General features: G+C 51.3%; 1 protein-coding gene across 1 annotated transcript in view; it reads left to right on the plus strand.

Annotated features, from left to right (window-relative positions):
• Positions 1-2,569: 2,569 nt before the first annotated feature.
• The window catches only part of LOC141164820 (probable carboxypeptidase X1), a 247,140-nt gene continuing 237,059 nt past the window's right edge, over positions 2,570-12,650 (plus strand). The window contains exon 1 of the mRNA XM_073650411.1: positions 2,570-2,931. Coding sequence (XP_073506512.1) covers positions 2,682-2,931 — 250 coding nt within the window. The 5' untranslated portion in view covers positions 2,570-2,681. The remainder of the gene's footprint in view (positions 2,932-12,650) is intronic.

Below are 12,650 nucleotides of genomic sequence, written 5' to 3' on the forward strand. Positions count from 1 at the left end.
TGGGATTTAGATCCGGACTCATTGCTGCCACTTCAGATCTCTCCAGCGCTTTGTTTCCATTTCTGGGGGCTTCTTGAAGTATGTTTAGGGTCATTGTCCTTTTTCAAATGTGGATGGTTAATTCGAGCTGACTCTGGTGCACCCTGAGCCTGCAGGAGGCTTGAATTTCTTGGGAACTTGATTGGGGCTTCTTATCCACCATTCGGACTTTCCTGCGTTATAACCTATCATCAATTTTTCTCTGCCGTCCATCTCCATGGAGATTAGCTGCAGTGCCATGGGTTGTAAACTTCTTGATTATATTGCACCGTGGATAAAGGAACATCAACATCTCTGGAGATGGACTTGTAAACTTGAGATTGTTGATATTGTTCAACAATTTTGGTTCTCATGTCCTCACACAGTTCTCTTCTCCTCTTTCTGTTCTCCATGCTTAGTGTGGCACACACAGACACACAATGCAAAGATTGAGGCAACTTCTCCCCTTTTTATTTTGTTTCGGGTGTGATTTTCATATTGCCCACACCTGTTACTTGCCTCAGGTGAGTGTGAACAAGCATCACATGCTGGAAACAAGCTGTATCCAATCTATAAATTATCCAGTGATGAGGGGAGTCATTGTCCCCAGGAGCAAAAATATCAATCTTGCCCTTGATGCAATCAAATATAGATAAAATGTAAAGGTGGCAAGATCCAACGGTGTATGTAATCTGTAATTTCCCAAGAACTGTATGTAATCTGTAATCTCACCAGATACAGTATGTATGTAATCTGTGATATCTCCAGAACTATATGTAATCTGTAATATCCCTGGAGTTGTATGTAATCTGTACCCCACCCAGAGCTGTAATCTCCTCAAAAATATATGTATTACGTAATATCCCCAGAGCTGTATGTAATCTGTAATCTCTCCAGATCTGCATGTAATTTATAATCTCCCTAGAGCTGTATATAATCTGTAATCTCGCCAGAGTTGTATATAATCTGTAATCTCCCCAGAGTTGTATATAATCTGTAATCTCGCCAGAGTTGTATATAATCTGTAATCTCCCGGAGCGGTATATAATCTGTAAACTCTGTGAATGTACCTCTAGTAGATGGACATCCCCACTACAGATTTCATTGCTGTGGCAGACGCCATACTTCGCTCAGTGCTGCCCCCTATGGTTGGGGAGGGTGTTGCACCATGTATCATGCTTTCTATGTTATTATCAGGACTGTGAAGGTCAGGACACTGCTATGAGGACACAGCTTCTAATCTTAACTAGCCAGGCATCTAAATTCGTTAGGCCAAGAGAAATACACTATTATGTCTATGCTGACTTTTGAATTTATGTGTTTTTCTTTCTTCTGGTGGAACAAGAAACATGGACTTTTGTCATAAATCTGAATGTTGACTTCTCTTGGTCTGTGAACAATGAATTTTTGCTAAATATGTTGATTAACCATTGTGTGGATCCTGTGGCTTGGTGCCTCGCAGAGCATAGGAGTATAAGTTATGCAAATTGATTAAATGCTCAAACAATGAGACGTGAGCCCTGTACCTTCCTCCTGACCTGTGAATGATGACCTGAGCCTCAGATGTATATATATAAACAGGGATTTCTATTGTGCTGCAAAGAGAATCAGAGAGACTCTTCAGGACCGCAGCTTGGTAACATGGCTCCATCCCGAGGGACACAGATTTGGATTCTACAGGATGCCAGCCTAAAGGAACATGGCCCTGGCTGGAAGGATACAGATCTGCTCCATTGACCATCACTGACCCTATGGAGATGTTTGGGGAAAGCAGGATTGTGATTCCCGTCACCTGGTCCCATGGATATGTTCTGAGACGCCTGGCTGGGACCATCCGGTCGCCTGGTCCCATAGAGACATTTGGGGAAAGCCAGGATTGTGACCCTCCGGTCACCTGGTCCCATGGATATGTTTTGGTTAGCCAGGTTGGGACCATCCGGTCACCTGGAACCCATGGATGTGTTTGGAAAAAGTCAGGGTGGGATCTTTGGGTCTCCTGGTCTCGTACCTCGATGGACTGCTAGCTTCCTAAGCTTGCCGCTACCTTCTCTCTGTGGGGGCCCGCCAGAAGTGGGGGCCACTGGTTGAGGTAGTCGGCCCTGGAAGTCCCAAGTCTCAGCTGTTCTATCCCCGGCGGGCGGAGAAGGAAGGGTGAGACGGTGTAATGTTCCACCATCTTGGGGACCTGCTGGGACTGTTCTATGTGTTTATTGTCCGCTTTGTGGGTCAGTAAAGTATTGTCACGCTGTGTTACCCCCACCCTGTGTTGTCTGAGTGGTATTACGCCGACGGAAGACCCCGAGTCTCCACAACTGCTGTACTGCACTGTAGACTATGTTGGCTCTGTGTTATGTCACCTGGCACAATGATTGACATCTGTGTGTCACCTGACATCCTATGTTGCCACAATGAATGGAAACCTGAGTATAATGATACAATGTTACAAGCTGATGCTTTACACTGTGGGCTGGGAAGAGGGCTGCATTGTGAGTTCAGCTCCCCTCTGGAATTACATGGAATTTGAGGTGGGGGCTGGGAGTTTGGCGAGGAGGAGGAGGAGGAGGAAAGATTGGGGAGAGGAGGGCTGAGGGTTCAGTGCAGCTGAGTTTTTCTTTATAAACCCTGGAGTTGAGTTCAGTAGAGGACGGCGTTCACCAGTGACCATGTACCTGACCCCTGCGCTGCTGACAGTCCTCTGTGCTGCTGTCTTTACATGCAGGGGCTCTGCTGCACCCCACAATGGCACTGCCACCCTGGTCTTCAAAGTCAGCAACCAAACACAAAGCAGGAGCCCCTCCAGCACTACAGGAGCCAATGGGACCGCGCAGCCCTATGTCAGCGAGGATCTGGACGAGCCGGTCCCTAAGGACAGAAGACTGAGGCTGTCAGAGGAGAAACCTGCAGACAAGAAAGGTGAGGATGAGGCCAGAACCTGAGCCCTGAGCGAGCCCGGAGCGAGCCTAGAGCGAGCCTGAGCGAGCCTGAGCGAGCACGGAGCGAGCCTGAGCGAGCCCGGAGCGAGCCCTGAGCGAGCCTGGAGCGAGCCTAGAGCGAGCCTGAGCGAGCACGGAGCGAGCCTAGAGCGAGCCTGAGGAAGCCTGAGCGAGCACGGAGCGAGCCTAGAGCGAGCCTGAGCGAGCCCGAAGCGAGCCCTGAGCGAGCCCTGAGCGAGCCCGGGGCGAGCCTAGAGCGAGCCTGAGGAAGCCTGAGCGAGCACGGAGCGAGCCTAGAGCGAGCCTGAGCGAGCCTGAGGAAGGCTGAGCGAGCCCGGAGCGAGCCCGAAGCGAGCCCGGAGCGAGCCTAGAGCGAGCCTGAGCGAGCCTGAGGAAGCCTGAGCGAGCCCGGAGCAAGCCCAGAGCGAGCCTAAGGAAGCCTGAGGGAGCCCGGAGCGAGCCCTGAGCGAGCCCGGAGCGAGCCTAGAGCGAGCCTGAGCGAGCACGGAGCGAGCCTAGAGCGAGCCTGAGGAAGCCTGAGCGAGCACGGAGCGAGCCTAGAGCGAGCCTGAGCGAGCCCGAAGCGAGCCCTGAGCGAGCCCTGAGCGAGCCCGGGGCGAGCCTAGAGCGAGCCTGAGGAAGCCTGAGCGAGCACGGAGCGAGCCTAGAGCGAGCCTGAGCGAGCCCGGAGCGAGCCCGAAGCGAGCCCTGAGCGAGCCCGGAGCGAGCCTAGAGCGAGCCTGAGCGAGCCCGGAGCGAGCCCTGAGCGAGCCTGAGGAAGCCTGAGCGAGCACGGAGCGAGCCTAGAGAGAGCCTGAGCGAGCCCGGAGCGAGCCCGAAGCGAGCCCTGAGCGAGCCCTGAGCGAGCCCGGAGCGAGCCTAGAGCGAGCCTGAGCGAGCCCGGAGCGAGCCCTGAGCGAGCCCGGAGCGAGCCCGGAGCGAGCCTAAGGAAGCCTGAGGGAGCCCTGAGCGAGCCCCGAGGGAGCCCTGAGCGAGCCCGGAGCGAGCCTAGAGCGAGCCTGAGCGAGCCTGAGGAAGGCTGAGCGAGCCCGGAGCGAGCCCGAAGCGAGCCCGGAGCGAGCCTAGAGCGAGCCTGAGCGAGCCTGAGGAAGCCTGAGCGAGCCCGGAGCAAGCCCGGAGCGAGCCTAAGGAAGCCTGAGGGAGCCCGGAGCGAGCCCTGAGCAAGCCCGGAGCGAGCCTGAGCGAGCCTGAGGGAGCCCTGAGCGAGCCCTGAGCGAGCCCGGAGCGAGCCTGAGAGAGCCTGAGGGAGCCCTGAGCAAGCCCTGAGCGAGCCCGGAGCGAGCCTAAGGAAGCCTGAGCGAGCCCTGAGCGAGCCTGGAGCGAGCCCGGAGCGAGCCTGAGGAAGCCTGAGCGAGCCCGGAGCGAGCCTGAGGAAGCCTGAGCGAGCCCTGAGCAAGCCTGAGCGAGCCCTGAGGTAGCCCAGAGCGAGCCTAAGGAAGCCTGAGCGAGCCCTGAGCGAGCCCGAAGCGAGCCTGAGGAAGCCTGAGGAAGCCCGGAGCGAGCCTGAGCAAGCCTGAGCGAGCCCGAAGCGAGCCCTGAGCGAGCCCGGAGCAAGCCTGAGGAAGCCTGAGCAAGCCCGGAGCGAGCCCGAAGCGAGCCCTGAGCCAGCCCGGAGCGAGCCTAAGGAAGCCTGAGCGAGCCCTGAGCGAGCCCGAAGCGAGCCCTGAGCGAGCCCGGAGCGAGCCTGAGGAAGCCTGAGCGAGCCCTGAGTGACCCGGAGCGAGCCAAAGGAAGCCTGAGCGAGCCCTGAGCAAGCCTGAGCGAGCCCGGAGCGAGCCTGAGGAAGCCTGAGCGAGCCCTGATCAGCATACACTGTGCGATATGTGATATCAGCATACACTGTGCGATATGTGATATCAGAATACACTGTGCGATATGTGATATCAGAATACACTGTGCGATATGTGATATCAGCGTACACTGTGTGATATCAGTGTACACTGTGCGATATGTGATATCAGCGTACACTGTGCGATATGTGATATCAGTGTACACTGTGCGATATGTGATATCAGCGTACACTGTGTGATATGTGATATCAGCGTACACTGTGCGATATGTGATATCAGTGTACACTGTGCGATATGTGATATCAGTGTACACTGTGCGATATGTGATATCAGCGTACACTGTGTGATATGTGATATCAGCGTACACTGTGATATGTGATATCAGCGTACACTGTGCGATATGTGATATCAGCGTACACTGTGTGATATGTGATATCAGCGTACACTGTGCGATATGTGATATCAGCGTACACTGTGCGATATGTGATATCAGCGTACACTGTGCGATATGTGATATCAGCGTACACTGTGCGATATGTGATATCAGCGTACACTGGGCGATATGTGATATCAGCGTACACTGTGCGATATGTGATATCAGTGCACACTGGGCGATATGTGATATCAGCGTACACTGGGCGATATGTGATATCAGCGTACACTGGGTGATATGTGATATCAGTGTACACTGGGTGATATGTGATATCAGTGTACACTGGGTGATATGTGATATCAGTGTATACTGGGTGATATGTGATATCAGTATACACTGGGTGATATGTGATATCAGTGTACACTGTGTGATATGTGATATCAGTGTACACTGTGTGATATGTGATATCAGCGTACACTGTGTGATATGTGATATCAGCGTACACTGTGCGATATGTGATATCAGCGTACACTGGGTGATATGTGATATCAGTGTACACTGGGTGATATGTGATATCAGTGTATACTGGGCGATATGTGATATCAGTATACACTGGGTGATATGTGATATCAGTGTACACTGTGTGATATGTGATATCAGTGTACACTGTGTGATATGTGATATCAGCGTACACTGTGTGATATGTGATATCAGCGTACACTGTGTGATATGTGATATCAGCATACACTGTGTGATATGTGATATCAGCGTACACTGTGCGATATGTGATATCAGCGTACACTGTGCGATATGTGATATCAGTATACACTGTGCGATATGTGATATCAGTGTACACTGTGTGATATGTGATATCAGCGTACACTGTGTGATATGTGATATCAGCGTACACTGTGTGATATGTGATATCAGCGTACACTGAGCGATATGTCATATCAGCGTACACTGTGCGATATGTGATATCAGCGTACACTGTGCGATATGTCATATCAGTGTACACTGTGTGATATGTGATATCAGCGTACACTGTGTGATATCAGCGTACACTGTGCGATATGTGATATCAGCGTACACTGTGCGATATGTGATATCAGCGTACACTGTGCGATATGTGATATCAGTGTACACTGTGCGATATGTGATATCAGTGCACACTGCGATATATGATATCAGCGTACACTGTGTGATATGTGATATCAGCGTACACTGTGTGATATGTGATATCAGCGTACACTGTGCGATATGTGATATCAGTGTACACTGTGTGATATGTGATATCAGCGTACACTGTGTGATATGTGATATCAGCGTACACTGTGCGATATGTGATATCAGCGTACACTTGGTGATATGTGATATCAGTGTACACTGGGTGATATGTGATATCAGTGTATACTGGGCGATATGTGATATCAGTATACACTGGGTGATATGTGATATCAGTGTACACTGTGTGATATGTGATATCAGTGTACACTGTGTGATATGTGATATCAGCGTACACTGTGTGATATGTGATATCAGCGTACACTGTGTGATATGTGATATCAGCATACACTGTGTGATATGTGATATCAGCGTACACTGTGCGATATGTGATATCAGCGTACACTGTGCGATATGTGATATCAGTATACACTGTGCGATATGTGATATCAGTGTACACTGTGTGATATGTGATATCAGCGTACACTGTGTGATATGTGATATCAGCGTACACTGTGTGATATGTGATATCAGCGTACACTGAGCGATATGTCATATCAGCGTACACTGTGCGATATGTGATATCAGCGTACACTGTGCGATATGTCATATCAGTGTACACTGTGTGATATGTGATATCAGCGTACACTGTGTGATATCAGCGTACACTGTGCGATATGTGATATCAGCGTACACTGTGCGATATGTGATATCAGCGTACACTGTGCGATATGTGATATCAGTGTACACTGTGCGATATGTGATATCAGTGCACACTGCGATATATGATATCAGCGTACACTGTGTGATATGTGATATCAGCGTACACTGTGTGATATGTGATATCAGCGTACACTGTGCGATATGTGATATCAGCGTACACTGTGTGATATGTGATATCAGCGTACACTGTGCGATATGTGATATCAGCGTACACTGTGTGATATTAGCAGATATACTCTTCATTTTCCAATAAGATGCATCAGAATATCAGCTGGACACTATATAACACATTTATTAAACGGAATCTGTCAGCAGGTATTCACTATGTAATCTAACAGCAGCGTAACGTAGGGACAGAGACATTGATTCCAGCCATGTCTCACTTACTTTAATGGGCAGCAGTTGTGAGTCATAGTTTAGTCTGCTGCAGATTTAGCCGAGCTCAGAATGCTGAGTGTATACCTGTGATTGGCAGCTCTCTATGTATAACCCCGCCTATACCTGTGATTGGCTGCTCTCTGTGTATAACCCCGCCTATACCTGTGATTGGCAGCTCTCTGTGTATAACCCCGCCTATACCTGTGATTGGCAGCTCTCTGTGTATAACCCCGCCTATACCTGTGATTGGCAGCTCTCTGTGTATAACCCCGCCTATACCTGTGATTGGCAGCTCTCTGTGTATAACCCCGCCTATACCTGTGATTGGCAGCTCTCTGTGTATAACCCCGCCTATACCTGTGATTGGCAGCTCTCTGTGAATAACCCCACCCACACCAGTGATTGGCTGCTCTCTGTGTATAACCCCGCCTATACCTGTGATTGGCCGCTCTCTGTGAGTAACCCCACCCACACCAGTGATTGGCTGCTCTCTGTGTATAACCCCGCCTATACCTGTGATTGGCAGCTCTCTGTGTATAACCCCGCCTATACCTGTGATTGGCAGCTCTCTCTGTATAACCCCGCCTATACCTGTGATTGGCAGCTCTCTGTGAGTAACCCCACCCACACCAGTGATTGGCTGCTCTCTGTGTATAACCCCGCCTATACCTGTGATTGGCCGCTCTCTGTGTATAACCCCGCCTATACCTGTGATTGGCAGCTCTCTGTGAGTAACCCCACCCACACCAGTGATTGGCTGCTCTCTGTGTATAACCCCGCCTATACCTGTGATTGGCTGGTCTCTGTGTATAACCCCGCCTATACCTGTGATTGGCCGCTCTCTGTGAGTAACCCCACCCGCACCAGTGATTGGCTGCTCTCTGTGTATAACCCCGCCTATACCTGTGATTGGCTGCTCTCTGTGTATAACCCCGCCTATACCAGTGATTGGCTGCTCTCTGTGTATAACCCCGCCTATACCTGTGATTGGCAGCTCTGTGAGTAACCCCACCCACACCAGTGATTGGCTGCTCTCTGTGTATAACCCCGCCTATACCTGTGATTGGCCGCAGCTCTGTGAGTAACCCCACCCACACCAGTGATTGGCTGCTCTCTGTGTATAACCCCGCCTATACCTGTGATTGGCCGCTCTCTGTGAGTAACCCCACCCACACCAGTGATAGGCTGCTCTCTGTGTATAACCCCCCCTATACCTGTGATTGGCAGCTCTCTGTGTATAACCCCGCCTATACCTGTGATTGGCAGCTCTCTGTGTATAACCCCGCCTATACCTGTGATTGGCAGCTCTCTGTGAGTAACCCCACCCACACCAGTGATTGGCTGCTCTTTGTGTATAACCCCGCCTATACCTGTGATTGGCTGCTCTCTGTGAGTAACCCCACCCACACCAGTGATTGGCAGCTCTCTGTGTATAACCCCGCCTATACCTGTGATTGGCAGCTCTCTGTGTATAACCCCGCCTATACCTGTGATTGGCAGCTCTCTGTGTATAACCCCGCCTATACCTGTGATTGGCAGCTCTCTGTGTATAACCCCGCCTATACCTGTGATTGGCAGCTCTCTGTGAGTAACCCCACCCACACCAGTGATTGGCTGCTCTCTGTGTATAACCCCGCCTATACCTGTGATTGGCCGCTCTCTGTGAGTAACCCCACCCACACCAGTGATTGGCTGCTCTCTGTGTATAACCCCGCCTATACCTGTGATTGGCTGCTCTCTGTGTATAACCCCGCCTATACCTGTGATTGGCAGCTCTCTGTGAGTAACCCCACCCACACCAGTGATTGGCCGCTCTCTGTGTATAACCCCGCCTATACCTGTGATTGGCTGCTCTCTGTGTATAACCCCGCCTATACCTGTGATTGGCCGCTCTCTGTGAGTAACCCCACCCACACCAGTGATTGGCTGCTCTCTGTGTATAACCCCGCCTATACCTGTGATTGGCTGCTCTCTGTGTATAACCCCGCCTATACCTGTGATTGGCAGCTCTCTGTGAGTAACCCCACCCACACCAGTGATTGGCTGCTCTCTGTGTATAACCCCGCCTATACCTGTGATTGGCCGCTCTCTGTGAGTAACCCCACCCACACCAGTGATTGGCTGCTCTCTGTGTATAACCCCGCCTATACCTGTGATTGGCAGCTGTCTGTGTATAACTCCGCCTATACCTGTGATTGGCAGCTCTCTGTGTATAACCCCGCCTATACCTGTGATTGGCAGCTCTCTGTGTATAACCCCGCCTATACCTGTGATTGGCAGCTCTCTGTATATAACCCCGCCTATACCAGTGATTGGCAGCTCTCTGTGTATAACCCCGCCTATACCTGTGATTGGCAGCTCTCTGTATATAACCCCGCCTATACCTGTGATTGGCAGCTCTCTGTGTATAACCCCGCCTATACCTGTGATTGGCAGCTCTCTGTGTATAACCCCGCCTATACCTGTGATTGGCAGCTCTCTGTATATAACCCCGCCTATACAAGTGATTGGCAGCTCTCTGTGTATAACCCTGCCTATACCTGTGATTGGCAGCTCTCTGTGTATAACCCCGCCTATACCTGTGATTGGCAGCTCTCTGTGTATAACCCCGCCTATACCTGTGATTGGCAGCTCTCTGTGTATAACCCCGCCTATACCTGTGATTGGCAGCTCTCTGTATATAACCCCGCCTATACCAGTGATTGGCAGCTCTCTGTGTATAACCCTGCCTATACCTGTGATTGGCAGCTCTCTGTGTATAACCCCGCCTATACCTGTGATTGGCAGCTCTCTGTGTATAACCCCGCCTATACCTGTGATTGGCAGCTCTCTGTGTATAACCCCGCCTATACCTGTGATTGGCAGCTCTCTGTGTATAACCCCGCCTATACCTGTGATTGGCAGCTCTCTGTGAGTAACCCCACCCACACCAGTGATTGGCTGCTCTCTGTGTATAACCCCACCCACACCAGTGATTGGCTGCTCTCTGTGTATAACCCCACCCACACCAGTGATTGGCTGCTCTCTGTGTATGACCCCACCCACACCAGTGATTGGCTGCTCTGTGTATAACCCCACCCACACCAGTGATTGGCTGCTCTCTGTGCATAACCGCAGCCACACCAGTGATTGGCTGCTCTCTGTGTATAACCCCGCCTATACCTGTGATTGGCAGCTCTCTGTTTATAACCCCGCCTATACCTGTGATTGTCAGCTCTCTGTGTATAACCCCGCCTATACCTGTGATTGGCAGCTCTCTGTGTATAACCCCGCCTATACCTGTGATTGGCAGCTCTCTGTATATAACCCCGCCTATACCAGTGATTGGCAGCTCTCTGTGTATAACCCTGCCTATACCTGTGATTGGCAGCTCTCTGTGTATAACCCCGCCTATACCTGTGATTGGCAGCTCTCTGTGTATAACCCCACCCACACCAGTGATTGGCTGCTCTCTGTGTATGACCCCACCCACACCAGTGATTGGCTGCTCTCTGTGTATGACCCCACCCACACCAGTGATTGGCTGCTCTGTGTATAACCCCACCCACACCAGTGATTGGCAGCTCTCTGTGAGTAACCCCACCCACACCAGTGATTGGCTGCTCTCTGTGTATAACCCCGCCTATACCTGTGATTGGCTGCTCTCTGTGAGTAACCCCACCCACACCAGTGATTGGCTGCTCTCTGTGTATAACCCCGCCTATACCTGTGATTGGCAGCTCTCTGTGTATAACCCCGCCTATACCTGTGATTGGCAGCTCTCTGTGAGTAACCCCACCCACACCAGTGATTGGCTGCTCTCTGTGTATAACCCCGCCTATACCTGTGATTGGCCGCTCTCTGTGAGTAACCCCACCCACACCAGTGATTGGCTGCTCTCTGTGTATAACCCCGCCTATACCTGTGATTGGCCGCTCTCTGTGTATAACCCCGCCTATACCTGTGATTGGCAGCTCTCTGTGTATAACCCCGCCTATACCTGTGATTGGCCGCTCTCTGTGAGTAACCCCACCCACACCAGTGATTGGCTGCTCTCTGTGTATAACCCCGCCTATACCTGTGATTGGCTGCTCTCTGTGTATAACCCCGCCTATACCTGTGATTGGCAGCTCTCTGTGAGTAACCCCACCCACACCAGTGATTGGCTGCTCTCTGTGTATAACCCCGCCTATACCTGTGATTGGCTGCTCTCTGTGTATAACCCCGCCTATACCTGTGATTGGCCGCTCTCTGTGAGTAACCCCACCCACACCAGTGATTGGCTGCTCTCTGTGTATAACCCCGCCTATACCTGTGATTGGCTGCTCTCTGTGTATAACCCCGCCTATACCAGTGATTGGCTGCTCTCTGTGTATAACCCCGCCTATACCTGTGATTGGCAGCTCTCTGTATATAACCCCGCCTATACCAGTGATTGGCAGCTCTCTGTGTATAACCCCGCCTATACCTGTGATTGGCAGCTCTCTGTATATAACCCCGCCTATACCTCTGATTGGCAGCTCTCTGTGTATAACCCCGCCTATACCTGTGATTGGCAGCTCTCTGTGTATAACCCCGCCTATACCTGTGATTGGCAGCTCTCTGTATATAACCCCGCCTATACCAGTGATTGGCAGCTCTCTGTGTATAACTCTGCCTATACCTGTGATTGGCAGCTCTCTGTGTATAACCCCGCCTATACCTGTGATTGGCAGCTCTCTGTGTATAACCCCGCCTATACCTGTGATTGGCAGCTCTCTGTGTATAACCCCGCCTATACCTGTGATTGGCAGCTCTCTGTGTATAACCCCGCCTATACCTGTGATTGGCAGCTCTCTGTGAGTAACCCCACCCACACCAGTGATTGGCTGCTCTCTGTGTATAACCCCACCCACACCAGTGATTGGCTGCTCTCTGTGTATAACCCCACCCACACCAGTGATTGGCTGCTCTCTGTGTATGACCCCACCCACACCAGTGATTGGCTTTTCTGTGTATAACCCCACCCACACCAGTGATTGGCTGCTCTCTGTGTATAACCGCAGCCACACCAGTGATTGGCTGCTCTCTGTGTATAACCCCGCCTATACCTGTGATTGGCAGCTCTCTGTTTATAACCCCGCCTATTCCTGTGATTGTCAGCTCTCTGTGTATAACCCCGCCTATACCTGTGATTGGCAGCTCTCTGTGTATAACCCCGCCTATACCTGT

Source organism: Phyllobates terribilis, unplaced genomic scaffold (genome assembly GCF_046119375.1).
Source record: "Phyllobates terribilis strain yellow unplaced genomic scaffold, ASM4611937v1 Scaffold_1__5_contigs__length_1240528914, whole genome shotgun sequence".
NCBI classification, from domain to species: domain Eukaryota; kingdom Metazoa; phylum Chordata; class Amphibia; order Anura; family Dendrobatidae; genus Phyllobates; species Phyllobates terribilis.